At 40.9% G+C, this 21,029-nt stretch overlaps 2 protein-coding genes across 4 annotated transcripts in view; both read right to left on the reverse strand.

Moving 5' to 3' along the window:
* The window catches only part of LOC128410331 (BLOC-1-related complex subunit 6-like), a 212,799-nt gene that overhangs the window by 163,841 nt on the left and 27,929 nt on the right, over nucleotides 1–21,029 (reverse strand). The window lies entirely within an intron of this gene.
* RNGTT (RNA guanylyltransferase and 5'-phosphatase) overlaps nucleotides 1–21,029 on the reverse strand; it is a 116,473-nt gene that overhangs the window by 82,307 nt on the left and 13,137 nt on the right. For all 3 annotated transcript variants that reach the window (XM_053381442.1, XM_053381441.1, XM_053381443.1), the window contains 2 exons: nucleotides 16,153–16,262; nucleotides 15,374–15,475 (listed from right to left, as the gene is read on the reverse strand). In XM_053381442.1, coding sequence (XP_053237417.1) covers nucleotides 15,374–15,475; nucleotides 16,153–16,262 — 212 coding nt within the window. The remainder of the gene's footprint in view (nucleotides 1–15,373; nucleotides 15,476–16,152; nucleotides 16,263–21,029) is intronic.

Below are 21,029 nucleotides of genomic sequence, written 5' to 3' on the forward strand. Positions count from 1 at the left end.
AATTTAGCAGCAACAACAACAAAGTCATTTTTGCCATCACATATTTGATCACCTCCTATTTCAGCCTTCACTAATGTAGTGAAGTTGCAGTCCAAACATCTGGAGAGATCAGATTGGCAAATGCTGCCGTATTTGCTTTCCTAGATGTCGTATTTAGTTCTTAGCTAATTGCTAATTTTACCTGGTATGCTTCCTAAATACAGTTTAAGCCAAAAGCACTGACGTCTCCCAGTCGTCTCCCATGCCTACCATTATGGCATTCACTAAGTTAACACAAACATTTAACAGCTCCATTTAAGGATGAAGGTACTTTGTTTTCTTATTAGACACACCTTTGCCACATAACCAAAAAGTAAAAATATAGAAAAAATAAAGACCAGCTCACCAATGCAGTCAGGAGAAATCTAATGAACCAGCCATATGCACCCTTTGTGCAAAACCTCACTGGGTATGCCCAACCTTTCCTCTATTCCTCACATTGCTTGAAGCCAACCTTTGCAAAGTTCAAAATCTTAAGAAAAATATTTAATTCCTGGTCAGTCCAATAAAACATGGCACCCACCCTATATGGGATCAACACTGCTCATACCTTGAGTCCATACAGTTATGCTCAATAAACTACAAGTATTTGGTGCTTCTTAAACTTAAATTTTCAAAGCTAATGTGTCTCCTCCCCCGTCTCTCCCCAGGGAGAGTACAGCTACATATACTATCTAAATCTTACATTCCTAACATGTCAAGAAAGAAACTTACTGGCTGTTCAGCACTTATGATTAGGATTCTACCAGGGGTAATGAAGTACTAGCCAGAAGCTTATTTGACTCTAGAAAAAAATATTGCGCATATATTCATATTCCCAAATCCCTTTGTGCAACCAAGTCAAATACTATTGTTACTGAGGGTAAAATATATTCAAACCACTTTATGCATGAAATGAACACTTGCCTATTTCATTTTATGCTATGCTCCCGTGTATGCCGTTATTCTTCAGTGTAACACTCAAATGCAGGCAAAATTTTACATATGCTGTTCGGTGTATGTCATATTTTGTTTGGATTATTAACAAAGCAGATCTACATAACAGCCAAATAAAACCAAAAATTGTCCAGACAGGTGCAATCTGAGAGCTCTGCATCTGCAGCAGAATTTATGAAGGAAACACACAAAAACATTTCCCGAAATAAGTCCCAACAATCTGCTCCCAGTATTTTGGGAGCTAAGGAGCATAAGCAGAATTCAAGAATGGGGGAAAACATGGTAACTACAGTAAATATACAATATCCCATGTAGTTCTTTCAATGATAGCACAGGTCTATACAGTACAGAAACATTTGTCTATGTCACTTGAAAGAAAACTCCAGTGACAGTCAGGACACACAATTTCTCTCCGTTTTTTGGCTTCTTCAGCAAAACTTATCTGTAATGGTTCTAGGGGTTGCTCGTGCGTAAGCCGGTGCAAACACCTGGCTGGGTTGCCTGAGTGAACCTTTTCTGTCCGGACAGCCTCTCACCCGTGGCTGTCTAAATCGCTGGCAGAATCCGTCAGTGGGCGTTTCTTAAACTTCTTCCAGCAAAGAAGCTCTTTGACGCCTAGTCTCCTCCTACTCTCTCTGCGCGAAAGCCTTCTGCGCAAGGAGGGCATAGGCAGCGGAGGACCCCTACTCTCCCCGCTGGTCCCCAGCAAGGAGTCATGGGACCGCCTCACCGCTTCCCCCATCTGCCCCCCTTCTCCACTGGTGCTACGCTGATTCTCTTCCCCAGAAGATGGGCTGCCTATCCCCATCCCGGGACGCTCTCTGGAATCCCTCTGGATTTTGCTCTCTCCCTCCAGCACTGATGGCAGTTCCCTGACACTATCATTGCACACTACATCTTCAAATACTACAGTAATGCTCTGTTCAAGAGAAAGCATTAGTTATATCTGATGCCAGTCAAAATATTATCAGCTTTTCTAACTCCTCTAAGAGGAAAGCGGAGTTTCTTACTCATTTGGGAAAAGCCCAACATACTGAGAGATCCCAAGATAAGCTGTACTATGAAAAATATGTTATAAACTATTGTAATTACAGCTTTAAATGTGTTTTCTGCATTGTGCTCTGCCCTAAAAATATTTAATTATAAGCCATTGATAGGGTATAATCCCATTGCTGCCTTGACTGACTGCTAAGGACATTCCCATTCTGTGCAGGCGTCCCCCCACTAACACACTGGTTATGCTCCAGGGCCTTGTATGCAAAAGTGAAATTGCAGAAGCCCCAATAAAAGGAAGGCCAATCTGTTTATTTATTTCACGGCAACCCACGTAAACGTGATCACACGTGAGTAAGATGTGTGTAAGGGGGGGTGCCTGTAATGTCATCATAAAGGGTCCAGCGATTTTAAATGTGATGTCTGCAGAGGAACTCCTTGCCAACCTTTTCCTGTATGTGTTTCTCTCTTTTACATACCAATTCCATTTATGGAAGAGACCATGCCTTAGTACTGGCACAATAGCACCTTTTTTTTTAATATGCAGACGGTCCTAAATTCAATCCCAGTATCTGCTGTCAGAAAGATCAAGTAGGATGTGATGGGAAAGACCTCTGCTTGACATCCTGGAGAGCTGCTTCCAGTCATATTAGACCATACTAGGCTAGATGGACAAATAGCAGAGCTAATTATCAGTTCACATGTAAGTGCTACTAATGGAATGTGTGGGGAAATGGTTGTAAAATTGCTGCACTGGTGGGTGCACTGTCACTTGTTTACCGCCTTCTGATAGATGTGAATGTAGAAAGTTGGTGATACCTCTGCCAAATTCCCACAGCTAGATCAGTATTCCATCATTCTACACTAGTCTTTCAAACACAAGGCAATTATGTGATGATCCATCCTGCTTATTCCCAGGCACATGCCTGAGATTGAACGTTCTTCCGTCTGAGTACAGAGACACTTTGAAAGGTCAGGTAACAAGCTTCTTTAGGAGTTAAAATTTCATCTGCCACTTGTCTCCAAATATATCCGATATTAACAATGAGACCTTTACTTACAGATTTCATCTTAAGATGTAAGTAATTGCACTTCCAACTGTTGAAATTGGTGGTGGTGGTGGTTATGCACCTATTAGTTTATAAGCCTGCGGGAAGGGAATGTACTGTTTCGCCTCTGTACAGCACTTAGAAAACTTTGTGTACTTTAAAATATGGAGGATGTGGAGGAGACAGCAGGAACTTGGAAGGGAAAGCAAAATTAGGACTTGCCAACAAAGTTAAATGTAGGTCATTGTTATGGCCACATATCCACACATGCCGCCCACAACTTGGTAGGTAAAGCAACATAGCCTTGGCTCTATGACAATGACTGTTCTGAAGGCCCTTAAGCAGCTGAAATACTCAGAACGCCATTCACCTCTGAAATACTTTCCCCAGGATACTTTATTTTAAAAAATATCATGTTGCTGGTTTATTGATCCTGTGTCTCTCCTGCAGTTTAAGCCAAATGAACAATGCAACTATGATTTAGTCTATAAGATCACATAGCTTAAGTCGCAAATGCAATTAGATTTCAGCTGTGATCTGAAGCAACTTTTGGGAAGGAATTCAATTACACAGTTAGAGACTCAAGTATTTCAGTGCATCCCAGGTGTTTAAACAACTTTAATACACTTTAACAATACTGCCATATTAATATTTAAAACTGCAGGTCCCCTAGCCTTCCAGAGCAGATTCCCAGCACATCGAGGGAACTGAGGGGAAGAAGAGGAGAAGGAAGACTGCATTCCACTTGTGCACCACTGGATGTCTCCCTACTCCAAACCCAAATCTAATCACTTTGGCATCCCCAATGGCACCAGTAGTACAAAATTACAAAAGGCACATGACTCTAGAAACCATTTTTAAAATATATAAAATTCATCCAGCTTCCAATAAAGTTTTACTTCCTAAATGATGTCACCAGCATCTGTCCCTGTGCATTACAGGTATCCTATGTGCTTGGTCCATTTACTGCATCTCTACTTTCTGGTTACTGTAAACATGAGGATTTAGGAAATGGTAACTTCAATTTGCCCTAGGTCAGACACAGGATGACCTCCAAACCATCCTAAATATCTTCACAGAAGCTTACAAAAACCTTGGCCTATCACTCAACATCCAAAAAACCAAAGTGCTGCACCAACGAGTACAAAATAACCCCTCTGCAGCACCACAAATCCAACTCAATGGTGTAACATTGGAAAATGTCAACCACTTCTACTACCTGGGCAGTTATCTTTCCACAAGGGTCGACATGGATGCCGAAATTAAGCATTGCCTGAGCTCCGCGAGTGCGGCTTTCTCCCGATTGAAGTGCAGAGTGTTTGAGGACCAGGACATTCGCAGGGAAACCAAAATTTCTGTTTACAAAGCATTTGTACTACCAACCTTACTGTATGCTTGTGAAACATGGACCACTTATAAACGCCATCTCCAACTCCTCGAAAGATTCCATCAACGGTGTCTCCGAAAAATTTTACACATCACTTGGGAAGACAGGTGAACTAATACCAGTGTGCTGGAAGAGGCAAAGATCACCAGTGTTGAAGCAATGATTCTTCAACATCAACTTTGTTGGACTAGTCATATTGTGCAGATGCCTGATTATCGTCTTCCAAAGCAACTACTCTATTCTGAACTTAAAAATGGAAAGCGTAATGCTGGTAGTCAACAAAAGAGGCTTAAAGACTGTCTCAAGGCAAAGCTTAAAAAATGTAGCATAAACACCAACAATTGGGAAACACTTGCCTGCGAGCGCTCCAGTTGGAGAACAGCCTTTACCAAAGGTGTCATGGGCTTTGAAGACACTTGAACTCAGGACGCAAGGGAGAAACATGCTAAGAGGAAGGCACATTTGGCAAATCCACACTGTGATCAACTCCCACCTAGAAACCAATGTCCCCACTGTGGAAGGACGTGTGGATCCAGAATTGGCCTCCACAGTCACTTACGGACTCATTGTTAAAACCGTGTTTATGGAAGACAATCTTACTTGGCTAAAAGTAATCGGGAAAAAAATAAGACTTTCTGGTTACTGTAAACATAAGGATTTAGGAAATGGTAACTTCACTTTGCCCTAGGTCAGGCACTGAACACACCTTCTTCAACCCACCCTCCAAGTCAGATGAATGTAAACAGAAAACAAGTGTACTGCTATTTTTAAATCCCCAGAAAGAGCAAGCCCGATCTCTTTCATCTTTGGGGAAAGAAATTATTTAATAAAGGACAGAATCCAAAAAAGTGTGTTACTTGTTTTGCATATCACAAAGAACATTGGGCTCATGTTCCTCAAACAGCAAACTCTCCATGCCTGCAATGAAGCCTTTCAAAAGCAGTTTGTGAAGTGGCACAACAAAAGAAAAGTCAAATATTCCCCTGGGTATATCCAAGCCCTTTGGCAAGCCCAAAATAGTTCTTTGGTTTCTAATAAACAGTCAAGTTAGCTGAATTTGTCATTAGGTGGTAGGATCCCTGGAAATAAATCTGTCATCTTGGAAGGATAAAAATCAGTCATGATTTACTGCCATCTACTGATGCTATTAAAATAAAGCTCAACATTCAGATGATGTATACCTACCGCCAAAAAAGTTCCAAAAAAATGCAGGTTTTTAAAAAAAAGATAATGAAATATAGCAAATGACTACTTACAACTATAAGTTCTATTTGTCAACAGAATGTCCTTTTCTGGGGTTGGGGAGGATTCTATTCCCTCTGTTCTCCCTCAAACTGGGTAGTCAGTGCAGCATCAGGGCTGGTTCACCCTCAGAGGCTGATGGATCCAATGGGCTTTCAAATGGGCTTTCCGGCTGGTATGACTGTCAAAGACCTAGCTGACCTCTGGAACGTCCAAATGGCATGGGCCATTGAAACAAACATCCCAGAGCACCCTTCTCCCACTTTGTGGAGCCTGCTGGGCTCCCTAGTATACTTCAGATCTTATGGCAAAGAAACAAGCTGGGAGACAGCTCAAATGAGAGTGGTGGAAAACTCTGGTCAAATGCTTTCAAACACTTGTGAAGGCTCATAATCAAGCCTACCTAGTGGCGGTGAAGGCAGCAGAGGGCATACTTTGCTGCCTCTATTGCATCCTCACTGTGTTGTCCAGCAGAGCTTTTCTGGATAGTATGGGGCCTCTTACATCATGGCCTGAAGGAGGTGGCAGAACTGACAATAGCTCACTGTGACTTATTTGCAGAGCATTTGGAAGATAAAATTGCTTGCTTCCACTGGGATCTTGACTCCACTGTTACAGCAGATGAATCTCAATGGGTGTCCAGAGGACAGTCGAGTCCTGTTGTGTTGGATGAGTTTCAGTTAGTAAGGATCCATCAGCTTCAGATGATGGCCCAGTTGCACCCCTATCAGGACAGGGTTAGCCTAACTTCTGTCATCACAGGGATAGCCTAACTTCTGTCATCTATGCTCTTGTAACCTTTAGGTTAGATTAATGCAATATGTAATACTTTGGGCAGCCTCTGAAGATCGTTTGGTGCAGAATTTGGCAACCAGGTTGCTCACCAGGGCAAGACAATTTGAGCATATTACACCGATTCTGGTCCAACTGCACTGGATGACAATTAGTTTCCAGGCCCAAATACAAGCACTATGTCCTTTTAAATATGTTTGTGGGAGCAGGTTTTGAGTTTTTTAAAATGTATTTTGTGTTCTAATTTTGCTTTTTTATGTTGTGAACCACCCTGTGATTTTCAGATGAAGGGCAATATATAAATTTGATGATGATGTACCTGATGGCCCCCAGGTAGTAAAGGGAGCTAATTCCCCCAAAATCACAAGCTATGGTACATAGAAGAGTTTGGATTTGATATCCCGCTTTATCACTACCCTAAGGAGTCTCAAAGCGGCTAACAATCTCCTTTCCCTTCCTCCCCCACAACAAACACTCTGTGAGGTGAAGGAGGCTGAGAGACTTCACAGAAGTGTGACTAGCCCAAGGTCACCCAGCAGCTGCATGTGGAGGAGCGGGGAATCAAACCCGGTTCCCCAGATTACGAGTCCACCGCTCTTAACCACTACACCACACTGGCTCTCCATAAACATACCCATAAACATTGCGGTACTTTTATGTTTCTTAGTTGAGGACATTGTTTCCCAAACTTGGGTCGCCAGCTGTTTTCAGAGTACAATTCCCATCTTCCCTGAGCACTTGTCTTGCTAGCTTAGGAATTATGGGAGCTGTAGTCCAAAAACAGCTGGAGACCCAAGTTTGCGAAGCACTGATCTAGGAGGATGGCTTTCACTTGGCTTCTCTTCCACTTAAGGGTTGGATGGTTCTTGAATACTAAGCTTAGTATCCCTTTCTCAATGTTCTACAATATGAAATTAAATAGTCGTCTACACTTATGCAACTTGAACATTGCGTACAAACAAGAATCCCATTTATCTTGATCTAATTAGAGTACTCTAAGACAAAAGGACTACAAGATTATTATTCACAACACAAACAAGATAATTAGCATTTTGATGTACTGTATCTTTGTAAATAATCGAATGAGCATGTACAGCACATTATTGTATTGGTTATTCCATTTTCAGACTGGCTGATTAACAGTGCTGCTCATAAGCCTCAAGGAACTCTTACAACAATCCATAAAAAGGTAATAATTCAATTCCATCCAATTCCAAAAAGTATGTACCACTTCATGTGGGACAAAATCAAGAATGATTATTTTTTAGTAAATGTTTGTTCTTTATAACTAAGCATTTACTCCACAGCAGGATACTCAAATGAACTTGGAATCAGCAGTAACCATCTGGGCAGCTTACATGAAATGCAGTACATAAAATAAAGGCTATGCATAAATGCAATCCAAACTTCAAACTTCCTTTCTCCTTCAGTTATGGGAATAAAGACCTCCAGGGAAAAAGAAAGTATTGGTTTGTTTTAAGTACTAAATGTAAAAAGCACTACATAATTATGAACAGACTTTAACAAAACTAACTTTTGCAACTGAAACATCTATTCAAGTGATCTAAAAGCTTGGTTCCTCCCCACCACCACCCCAAAGATCTCCAAAACCCATCAGATATGGACATTTAAGCCAGAGGCAAAGAATCTGGATCAAACCTATGAAACTTTTTGGACTGTCCCATCAGTCCTCAAGTTCTGGCCCTCCTCAGGGACCTCCACTGTCTTTTTTTGATGGTGTTCAAACAGGCCCGGGAATGTGTCTTCAAACAGCACTAAACATACATCAGAGATGCTTCTTGATTTCCTCCAATGCTTGTCCAATATTTGTTGGCCTGAAAGTAGGCAGGGCACTGAAAGCTCAATCAGTTTCAATATATTTTATGGGAAGCAATTCATAAACAGAATAATAAATAAACAAACTGGAAGAGATCAGGAAGCACTGGATATAACAAGAAACATCAGAGGAGATCCACAAGCTTTGGAAGTGTCCAATGTTTCCTGAGCATCGGTCAAGCACTCCAAGGCCAGATGATGGTGAGAGCTTTCAGTAGTGACAGAAGAAAAGAGAAACACAAAACAACCACTCATCAAGTGTTCTGTGCCACTTGGGTTTCCTGCCTTTTCTGGTCAACAACTTCCATTGCTCTTGGAAACCTTCACTAGAGATGAGAGTTGTTTTATGGAGGGTTTGGACACCATCAGAATCGGTACTCCGCTCACCTCTTGCTTCCAAAGTTCCTAGTCAGAACCTGAAAGCGACTTAATAAATTGGAGATAAATTTAAACAACTTCACCAATGTCACTTAAATAATAATAATCATTAAATCTTGGTGAGCTGCGGAGGATTTCTTATGACTGTCAGTCCCATCTAAAAGCGTGAGGGGGTTTGATTTATGATGTTTCGTACATTTAAAAAGTATCATTTAATCATGGTGAGCTGCATAGTCTTGCTAATGCCACAACTCAAGCAATTTAAAAACAACTTCTGAACGTATAAAACTAGTCACATCTAAATACTGGCAGTGGGAGGGGGGAGATTACCTTCCATACCACAAGTTTAGTATACTCATTATTAATTATCATTTCATTTTGATGAAAATCAAAATCTTGACCCTGTCCACTTTTGGCATGGGTCCCTGGAAGGTATGCCTGAGTAAACAGCACATTTAAACTAAATAGGGACAGTAAAGGTAAAGGTAAAGGTACCCCTGCCTGTACGGGCCAGTCTTGACAGACTCTAGGGTTGTGCGCCCATCTCACTTAAGAGGCCGGGGGCCAGCGCTGTCCGGAGACACTTCCGGGTCACGTGGCCAGTGTGACATCGCTGCTCTGGCGAGCCAGAGCTGCACACGGAAACGCCGTTTACCTTCCCGCCAGTAAGCGGTCCCTATTTATCTACTTGCACCCGGGGGTGCTTTCGAACTGCTAGGTTGGCAGGCGCTGGGACCGAGCAACGGGAGCGCACCCCGCCGCGGGGATTCGAACCGCCGACCTTTCGATCGGCAAGCCCTAGGCGCTGAGGCTTTTATCCACAGCGCCACCCGCGTCCCTTAATAGGGACAGTAGAATACATCAAAAACAATCTGAATAAGAAACTATTTCAAAGCCAAGAAAAGTCAGGATCATTTTAGCTCCAAAATGAACCTGCTTACTCTAATGTGAAAGCAAGGGAAATTAGAAGGCTCCCCAGTTGTCCTTGGGTGGTCTTAAGCCAACACATCCACTGGTTAACTATCTATTGCCAGTTATGTCAAAGAGTCCTGTAAGTGTACTTAAAAGCAGGGAGGCTCACTGGTTCAGATGAGATGATACCACTCGGATTGCATTATCTCAAAAAGTCTTGCTTAAATCTTCTTGCTTTCCTCTTTCCTCCCCATGCCTTTCCAAGTTTTGTATTGTGTCTGTAAGAATGTGAGCTTGCCTTATCTTTCCTTCTCTGTAAGGGACTTAAGATTTTTAAGGGGATTTTTAGGGGATTTATTACTAAACACACACACACACAGTCTAAGATGCACAGACAGTATTGTCAGGGATGCCAGAAATAGGAACTGCCTGGTATTTCTACAGTTCTGCCTAATCTGCCATACCCTATTACCAATCTGCTTTGTGCTACCTTGCAATCACCACCTTCGTTAAAATATTATAACCAGTTACCTTCCAAGCCACACAGAAGCACTGCACCCTCAGGGATGCAGTTACAATATGAATCTACAGAAACCAAATTTCATCAACAGCATGGATAAGAAAAGACTTCTCTTACCTAACGTGCTCCAGTATTCATTTTATTCCAAGAAACAAATACTACCTTATTCACTGAGTTTACTAATCTATGAAAATTCTATGTGTTTGGCAAAACTGTGCAAGCAATGTGATTTCCTATTTAACTGTTTGTATACAAAATGGATATGGATGTCTCGTACACCCCAGGTAGTGTGGTTGCTGACCTTGAGCCAGAAATCCTGGAAAGTGAAGTCAAATGGGCCTTAGAAAGCATTGCAAATAACAAGGCCAGTGGAAGTGACGGTATTCCAGCTGAACTATTTAAAATTTTAAAAGATGATGCTGTTAAGGTGCTACACTCAATACGCCAGCAAATTTGGAAAACTCAGCAGTGGCCAGAAGATTGGAGAAGATCAGTCTACATCCCAGTCCCAAAGAAGGGCAGTGCCAAAGAATGCTCCAACTACCGCACAATTGCACTCATTTCACACGCTAGCAAGGTTATGCTTAAAATTCTACAAGGAAGGCTCAAACAGTATGTGGATCGAGAACTCCCAGAAGTGCAAGCTGGATTTAGAAGAGGCAGAGGAACCAGAGACCAAATTGCAAACATGCGCTGGATTATGGAGAAAGCTAGAGAGTTCCAGAAAGACATCTACTTCTGCTTCATTGACTATGCAAAAGCCTTTGACTGTGTCGACCACAGCAAACTATGGCAAGTTCTTAAAGAAATGGGAGTGCCTGATCACCTCATCTGTCTCCTGAGAAATCTCTATGTGGGACAAGAAGCTACAGTTAGAACTGGATATGGAACAACTGATTGGTTCAAAATTGGGAAAGGAGTACGACAAGGCTGTATTTTATCTCCCTGCTTATTTAATTTATATGCAGAATACATCATGCGAAAGGCTGGGCTGGATGAATCCCAAGCTGGAATTAAGATTGCCGGAAGAAATATCAACAACCTCAGATATGCAGATGACACAACCTTGATGGCAGAAAGTGAGGAGGAATTAAAGAACCTTTTAATGAGGGTGAAAGAGGAGAGCGCAAAATATGGTCTGAGGCTCAACACCAAAAAAACGAAGATCATGGCCACTGGTCCCATCACCTCCTGGCAAATAGAAGGTGAAGAAATGGAGGCAGTGAGAGATTTTACTTTCTTGGGCTCCATGATCACTGCAGATGGTGACAGCAGCCACGAAATTAAAAGACGCCTGCTTCTTGGGAGAAGGGCAATGACAGGCCTAGACAGCATCTTGAGAAGTAGAGACGTCACCTTGCCAACAAAGGTCCGTATAGTTAAAGCCATGGTTTTCCCAGTAGTGATGTATGGAAGTGAGAGCTGGACCATAAAGAAGGCTGATCGCCGAAGAATTGATGCTTTTGAATTATGGTGCTGGAGAAGACTCTTGAGAGTCCCATGGACTGCAAGAAGATCAAACGCATCCATTCTTAAGGAAATCAGCCCTGAGTGCTCACTGGAAGAACAGATCGTGAAGCTGAGGCTCCAGTACTTTGGCCACCTCATGAGAAGAGAAGACTCCCTGGAGAAGACACTGATGCTGGGAAAGATGGAGGGCACAAGGAGAAGGGGGCGACAGAGGACGAGATGGTTGGACAGTGTTCTCGAAGCTACAAACATGAGTCTGTCCAAACTGCGGGAGGCAGTGAAAGACAGAGGTGCCTGGCGTGCTCTGGTCCATGGGGTCACGAAGAGTCGGACACGACTAAACGACTAAACAACAACAACATACAAAATGAATACACAAAAGTTGCAAAGATTTGATTTGAACAATTGGTTTCAAACTGTGGCTGTAAGGAAAGACAGACTGAGGTTGCCTAGTCACATTCAGAACAATTTTTGAATAATGCTGTTTTTTACATGGCAGCTAGCATGCACTGGTTATTAAAATATAATAGCCATTTCCCATAACAGTTTATGTTGAATGTTTTATTGAAAACAATTCCCTCAACCTAAAGAATACTCATCTGTCTATCTCTCAGAATCATTTCAAAAAATTACATGTGTTATCTCAAAAACAAAATTATCGAATTTGCCTAAAAAAACCCATCAGTTAACAGTTTTTGTTGGCTAACAAATTTCCTAATCATAAAATTTAGAACTGCATTTTTCACTATTGCTATCTATTTCATAAACAACCCAAACCCTTTTGTAATATTCTCAGTAGTTGTATGAGTCTCGCAAAGATGGGTGTCTCATTACCTCCCCACACTATTCCAGCCTGAGCATTCACCTCCACTCATTAGAACAAACATCTGCTACAAACATTATTAATGAGATACGTATCTAGGGATTGAAGCGAACCATTAACCACCTGGCCTAATTATACTTTTCATTACAAAAGCCAATCGCAGCAGCAAGTATAGAACCCGCCTCACCATATTGTGATAATTATCTTATTCATACAATTTCAATTTCAATAACCTCATCCTTCCAAATTGGGTACATTTGTAAAACCATACTTCCCTTAGCTACTCCTAACCTATAATATTATACCCCATATCAGGACCACAAGAATAATTTGTGTAATAGAAAAAAATTAGTTTGCCTTTTAGATCTCTTTCTCATGAATATATTAGCATAAAAACATTTCAGAGACAGCAGCAGCTTAATAAAAATCTATTTCAGTAAATTCATTATACAATTCATTTCATGGAACGTTTAGAGGCAAAGTTTTAAAACCTAAATTGTTCAGACATTGAAATTGTATCAGAGTAAGTTCTTTTCCCCTGAGCTCCGTGCCAGAAAACAAGAGGATATACGCAGATGAATTAAACATAAATATGTAAGCACAGTGTGATTAAAGCATGTTTGTATATTTTAGTTAAGTGCAGCATGTATTCTGCAAGAATGAATATATTCGTAGTTATAAAGGGATTGCCTTCTCCAACTCAAAGATTTCCAGTATGTGTGAAAGCACAAGTCCCACATCCCTGATATTTATTTATTAATTTAAAACATTTGTGTACCACCCTTAATCTTATTTGGATTTCAGGACGATGTTTCTAGATTAACGTTTGTGACTACTACTGCAAATCTTCAAACCCAGTAGGGAAGGAAGCAGACCTGTAAGTCAAAGTACTATCCTGTGTGTGCTTTGGTGTGCTGGGCTTTTTGTCGTCGTCATCATCATCATTATTATTAGAAATGTGTAAACAAAGCAGACACACAGTCTATAGAATTATTAAGAAGGGATTCCACAGTTTAGCATCTTTGCTCAAGGTGAAAAGTTGTGCATAGTGTGTTGAGACAGGTGTAGCAGAAATGAAAGCTGATCATCAAAGCCAGGTACATTTTTCCCAGTAACAGAGAAGACAATACCTAGTAACTCCAGGAGCTAGCCTGAGTAGATACTACATGTCCAAAATAATGCAGTATGTCAATGTGTGCTACTGCATTTCACTTTCCAGTTCTCCATATTACCATGAGGAATAATGGGGAGATGGATGGTGTGCACTGTTTTCTAGCGTAGTTGTGAATACAAAAGTATAGAATCTTTAAGTCCTGGTGTACTTGGTTCTTATCTGACTATGCTAGTAAGTGGCATTAACATGAGCTGGCCAGAAAAACTGGTCCTTTGTTTTCTCTGCACAATGATGTGGTCTTTAAGACTACCAAAAATATTGTGTGCCAATAACCATATTCAGTGGTAAACAGGAAATCTGCATGGCAGCAATCAATTCACCTTGTCAGAAAATGCAGTCTCAGTTTTCCCCCATCACCCAGCATATGCAAAGCTTCCAGTTTTTAGGAACATGAATGAAAGTCTTGGTAGGAGAACACAGTAACCAAAGGTGACTTAACTATCGCCCAATAACCAACAACTCCAGCCAACAAGATCTAGTTAAAAATCATTATTTACTACGAACAAATTCAGAGAAAGCTCACATGACTACCAGGTGGTCCAGCAAGTCTATTTGTGGCTTAAGAGTGGCAAAAAGAGAGAGCACACTTGTTCTGATGTTGCATGTCTATGTATTTTCATACTCTAGAAACTCTCAAACTAGAGTACGTACATACATTTCTTAACCTCTCTAATAGAAAAATTGCGCGTTAGATTGCACCCAAAGCCAAAGGAAACCATGCCTAGGAGGCAATGCTAACTGTCTGAAAGAGCAAACTTTGGGTATACAGTGGTACCTCAGGTTACATACGCTTCAGGTTACATACTCCGCTAATCCAGAAATAGTGCTTCAGGTTAAGAACTTTGCTCCAGGATGAGAACAGAAATCGTGCTCTGGCGGCGCAGCAGCAGCAGGAGGCCCCATTAGCTAAAGTGGTGCTTCAGGTTAAGAACAGTTTCAGGTTAAGAACGGACCTCCAGAACGAATTAAGTACTTGACCCGAGGTACCACTGTACAGAGTAGGCAATAACAAATGACAGGGACATATGGCAAATGCAGCAGGTAAAAACAAGGCAACAGAGTCTTGAAGAAGACCACATCTTCCTCAGCGTAACACAGCAGGAGAGCGGAGGAAACACATAATTCATTACAGTATTGTAAAGATTTAAATAGTTTACACCCAAGGTTAGCACAAGAATAGAATTGACAGCCGGGGGGGGGTATGCACAAATCTTTTTAATGCACAGGGTGAGTCCTTTAAAAGAGGCCCTGTGGATACAGAGTACACATGTTCCATGGAGCCTCTTTTAAAAGACTCACCCTGTATAAGTAAGTCTAAGCAAACAGTATACTGTCTCCTTGCATAAACTATAAGTACCATTAAAGAATCCCAACAAAAGCCAAAGCATATAAATTAAAATAGCTTTTTTAATTACAAGTTTGCTAATATTTCTTTCTGCTTCTCATTTGGTAGGCATTTGTTCAATCAGTTATAAATGCTTTTGTACTATGAGTAGTATTACATAATATGTCTGACGAATATATATACTGCAAAGCATTGCAAAATCAGTTAAAACAATAAATTAAAACTATGGGAAGACCGGTTGGGTTGGGCCTCCTGCAGAATGAGCAAGCTGAAAGTCATCCTAATGAAGTTTTAGCAGCAGTATTGTTAACAATTTCTAATTCACTAAGATGTAAGGCTGTGCAGCAAAAAAAGCACACCCCATTAAAAAAAAAACCACACACAAGGACATGCATCACACATATCAAAAAGGTGGCATGTCAGAACAATTCATAATTTGTGTTTGGAACACTAATTTATAAAGAAATTTCAACTTACCGTGTTCCATCTGCTTTCCAGCTTACTTTGTATGGCTTTTGCTCTAAGAGTTTAATATTTTGCTCATCCATAGAAACAGGTTGTGCCCCGGGGAATCCAGTTCTAAAGTTTGGGGAAAGAATCCTTATTAATATCTTGCAGCATCACTCTACAATCAGCCTTTCTTGGCAATCAGCTTTCCTGCAATAGTGGCTTTCAAACAGGAATCACTTTTTTTGGAAGAAGGAAGTGCATGCAAAATGTTTCTGTCTTGTGGCCAAAATGGCTGCTTTAGGATTTTAGTATACGAGCTGTAGCTAATATCCACCCATTAAATCTTTCAGAGCAATTGGATACTGGGCTCCCCCATCTGGGACAACAGCTTTTGAAAGGGTCTTGTGAGTTTCTGAAGCAAATTCAAAAATATTAATGACGTAGTAAAATTGGTATATGCTCAGAAGGCGATACCCAACTAAGTCAAACTCAGTGTACACCACCGGTCCATTGATTTCAATGGTTCTACACTGAGTATGACTAACATCACCCTAAAACAGTGGTTCCCAATTGGTATCTGTGGTAGTTTTTTCCATGCAACTTCTGATACCATTTCAATATCTTGCAATCAGCATCTTTTAATTAGGCACTTCAAAAAGGAGGTAACAATTATCTAAAGATGCCATGTACTGAAATATTTCACTTTTATCTTTTTAAGAAACCTAGTATTGTTAGAGGTATAGCAGACATACTTATTTCTAGTTTACAGAATACAAACTTTTTTTTTCAAATATGTGTTTCCATACCCTTTCCAGCCACAAAACTGCTGGCATTTCCGTTGTATCTCTCCTAACTTTGGTTGAGTTGTTACTTGGGTTACATGCTTAACTGATATTCCTTCCAAGAACACAGCACCCTAAAAATAAACACACAGAACAAAACAGTTAGAATACAACAAACAACAGCCTGAAAATCCGATGATATGGTTATCCAGATTTCAGCATTAAGTGGGATCAAATTCACATTTGAAGTAAGATTTAAGAAATTAGATTACACTGCCATTTTTTGTCCAGCATCACATTTCTGCTGATGCAATTTTAAATTTTACATGGATGATGTAATCCAAAGTTAGTCACGTCCATTGATTTCAATGTGTCTGCTCTAAGTTTGTCTTAGATTCAACCTCTGATCTCTACCAAACATTCCCAAGTACCGTAGTTTTCCATGGATAAGACGATGGGGTTTCTTATGTTAAAATAATGTTTTAAAATTGAGGCCATCTTATACATGGATAGTGCTGAGTTGGGACTAGGGATTGGTTGCTGCCGTGAGCAGGAGACTTTCAGCAACGGTAGTGTGGGTGATTCATTGCTGTGGCAAGGGTTTTTGTCGACTGGCCGCTGCTGCGGCAATATGGAGGGGTGATTTGCAGCTGCCGTCTGCAAGCAGTGAGACAATTGGTAGCTTCTTTGTCGCGTGCAATAGGAAGTGTTGGTCAGGCGGGTGAGTTAATTTTGTCCCCAAAAATAGGGGGCGTATTATACCCGGGTGTGTGTTATACACGGAAAAATATGGTAACTTCAGGATGTAGATATTGCATAATTGATTTAAATGTGCCAACTGATTACCGTATTTTTTGCTCTATAAGACTCATTTTTTCCCTCCTAAAAAGTAAGGGGAAATGTTTGTGCGTCTTATGGAGCGAATGCAGGCTGCGCAGCTATCACAGAAGCCAGAACAGCAAGAGGGATTGCTGCTTTCCCTGCGCAGTGATCCCTCTTGCTGTTCTGGCTTCTGAGATTCAGAATTTTTTTTTTCTGTTTTCCTCCTCCAAAAACTAGGTGCGTCTTGTGGTCTGGTGCGTCTTATAGAGCAAAAAATACGGTAATAGCAAAATCAATATATCTTCATATATATTGTTTAACAAGGATAACAAACCAACCAGGTTCCCCTGATGCAGTGCCATGTGTGTGTATGTGTGTGTGTGTTTGTATCATTTTTACTGTGCCCTTCCTCAAGGCAGCTCAAGGTGTACCATAGGGCACACCTTGGTGTTTTTTTCACGAAACACCACCGCTGTAGCCCAACAGCAATTTACTCAAAGTCACCCACTGAGCTCCATGGCTGTGCAGATCATATGAACCCAGGTGTCCCTGATCCAAGCAGGGCATCACCAAGTGTACCATTGTGAGTGGGCTGGAGCACCTCACAAGCACCTATCTGCAAGGCTTTCACCCGCCCTGCATCTCCTAAAAAAAAAAAAAGCACAATAAATCCATACCAGGAAAGCAAGCACAGGACCCGGGCGATATCTAAAATTGATTTTCTTTCTGATGCTGCTCAGAAACCACATCATGCTTCATGTGACCTTTCTGAACAAATGTATACTATTTATTCTGCCATGCCTATCTTATAAAGCTGTTTGTACAAAGGAAGTTCAGAACAGGAAAAGACCTTTTCAACCAAAGATACCCATATTTTGCACACTCCAAAAGCCACACTATCTTCTATTATCTCTACATCTGCAAGCTCAGCTACGCTATGCACAGTTAAGCTTCAAAACACACAAGATTTCACATTAGACAAACATGCTTCTCAGTTTTTGCTTTCATAGGGATTGAACTGCAAAAAGTGTATTCTAAGCCTAATTTGTCTGTTATCAACTAGCACACAGAAGTGTGTTTTACAATCAGAATTCAACTATTTTGCCCTTACAGAATTCAAACATCAGCCAGTGAAGCTGCTACAGTTTTGTTATCATGTATTAACAACTCTTGAGAACTGACCAACCCAACAGTGCTGAAAGTCTAGGGAAGCAATGGAAAAGCTTCCCTGTAGCTGGCTGCTAGATACTGGAAATGATATGCAAGGTATTACATCCTGGAATGTTTCCACTAAATATTTTCTCTGTATATCTTGTGAAGTTCAAAATTTATCAGACTATTAATTTGTTCAGACAGCCCTTAATCTTTAGGCTATGTGTGGGGAACTGTTGAACCTCCTTCTTACTTTGGGTCAAACCTGACCCATTGCCAGTCTTAGAAACTCAGATATATGTTAGGCGCCAAATGCCTCCCTTAACCCAGGGTTACAGTCACCAAAACAGTTGACATTTGGGGGCTAGACGGCTTGAAAGTCATGTTTTTCAATATGACTTTTTGGTTCCTGAAATTCATTCTGATTGTGCAGGTAAAATATAACTGACATATTTCTACAGACTGTGTGGCTAGTGTGTGAAAACAGGCAAGGTCCAATGATCTCAAGGCATGCACCTCCAGGTAGCGGAGATATCAGGTGCTATCCTGGCACCCAGGCATCTTCACTTGGTCCTAAGTGGCCAGTAGCCAGGTGTAAAATGTGCCTGGCAAATTTTAAATGCGGCCCATAGCACATTTCCAACTGGCCAGCCGCCTTCTTCTCGGCTGTTTGTCATTTTCCGAGAGATGGCTCTATTGTTCTCCCAGTCACCTGCCTGCTTTCAATTAAGCGGGGGGTGGGTGTTTGGATTGGATAAGTGTCTGTGAATGGACATAAGGATAAACTCTCTCTCTCTCTCTCTCTCTCTCTGTGTGTGTGTGTGTCAAATGAGAGGTATATGTGTGTGAACAGACAAACAGATGGGGTGAGGCATGTATGTGCAAGAGGTATGAGTGATGAACAGTGATGAATGGCTCTGGCCTTGCCCACTGCCAACCGTGGCTCTGCCCACCACTAGCATGCAGTGCCAAAAACATTACACCTGAGGGAATGTGGCCCCTTAGCAAGAAAAAGGTTCCCCACTCTTACATTCGGCTAATGGTAGCTTTTTAGCGACCTCAACAACCAAAATGCTAAAGGATACCTGACAAGCTCTTCTCCTCATAGTTCTGCATTCCTATAGTTCAGTCAGATACAGTGCTGCCTCCTCCTCTATTCAGCTACTGGCAAAGCTAAAGCTTTCAATAGAATTCTTCTTCCCTACACTCCTTGACAAAGAGAGTGCATCCAAAGCTGTAAAACTGAATTATATGAATATGCATATTAAACTATTCTACTCCCTCGAATCGCTTCATCTTTGAATTCTGCTTCAATTATTAATATGCTTATTCGCACAATTTAGCTTTATGGTTTTTTTCAAATGACTAGGTGATAAAACGAGGGACAGTCATGGAGCTGCATCTCTTTCTCTACTGTGGTTTTGAATTAACAGATGAGAATTTAGTCTGAATAAAAGAGGATGCAGCCTAATGTGTTGATGGCAGGTCACACTTTTCTGAAGAAGGGATAATGGGGAAAACTACCATTGCCACCACCATTCTAGTTATGCTTGTGGAGGTTTGCCCTATGCCAGAGAAACTTTTAATTTAAAAAAAAATTAATGCACACATCTGTAGTATAGCATCACTTTCAAAATTCTGGGTGTTAAAAAACTCCTTCCGCTGAGTATGAACCACTACTAAACCCCACCTCTTAATAGCCATTCAGAACCGATGGCCCTGCAGCAAGGGAGGCAAGAGGCACATGGTCCTCAACAGCATCTGCACCTGCTGCTTCACCAGCTGGCCAAAAGTCAGGTGTTTAAGATTATAAACATCACTATTATTTTCCAATATGCCAAGAATGGCAAAACAAGCAGATAAAATATATAGAATGTGAAAGCCTATCCAATCAAATACCAAAACACAGTCCATTTGCTGCAATCACATCATGCAAAGAAAGTTTGTGTTTAGCTAAACCATTAGTCACAGAAATCTATTTTTAAAAGTTCGCATAACTGCTTGACATGTCAACTAAAATAGATAAGGTTACGTACAATCTGTTTACTAATTTAAGCATTCAGAATTTCAATTTCGCGGCTAGCTGAAAAGCATCACAGTTGTGAATTTCCATCCACTAATTAAAAGTCCCACGGCTCTACTCAATGAAAGAAAAACTATTCACAGAAAAGCCATTAAGTTACCAGTTATGAATTTACATGACTCTAACTCCCTAGAGAAACACAATTCTAAACTTTTATACCCCAAATTTAGAAAACAAAAAGGGTTTCCATCATCTTCTGTATCCAGGTTCCTTGTACTGGAACTATTCTTCCCTTACACCCCAGAGTTATCCAACACAAAAATAGAGTGCTAATTCTGTAGCAAAATTTTTAGATTCCAGAACATTTCAAAATTAAGCAACTACTTCTACCCTAAGGAAATTGCATAGGATAATAGATACAAATAGCTATCAATGTTTGTATTGGTTTATTATGGAATTCAGGGCCTTTTGAATGAAGTTCTGGTGGTTGGTGAAAAGGAAGTGAAAATAAAGCATTGAACAGTAGGATGGAAACACAGGACTACCAACCAAAGCAGAAAAGGAACCATTTCAAAGCCCTTTTGCCTGCTTTCCAGAATTTTATCACACTTGCTGCCTCCACTCCTCCCGACACGCTGGGACCTGAAAGTCTTGCATGCACCCAGAGGTACTTAACTTTCCTTCTGTCAACATTAGAACTCATCCTACCACCAGCTCCATGCATTTTAGAAGTTGCCTAAAAGAAGCAGTGTGGCTAAATCCAAAACATTGGTGTCTGCAACCCAAACATCTTGCTTGTCCATTTTCCCAGCCCATTCTGTTTTCACTCTATGCAGTGTCTTCTACTTTTTACATTTCATGAGCAACTCTGTTGTCCTAGTATAGCAAATAACACGAAAACAGG

Source organism: Podarcis raffonei, chromosome 3, assembly GCF_027172205.1.
Source record: "Podarcis raffonei isolate rPodRaf1 chromosome 3, rPodRaf1.pri, whole genome shotgun sequence".
NCBI classification, from domain to species: Eukaryota; Metazoa; Chordata; class Lepidosauria; order Squamata; family Lacertidae; genus Podarcis; species Podarcis raffonei.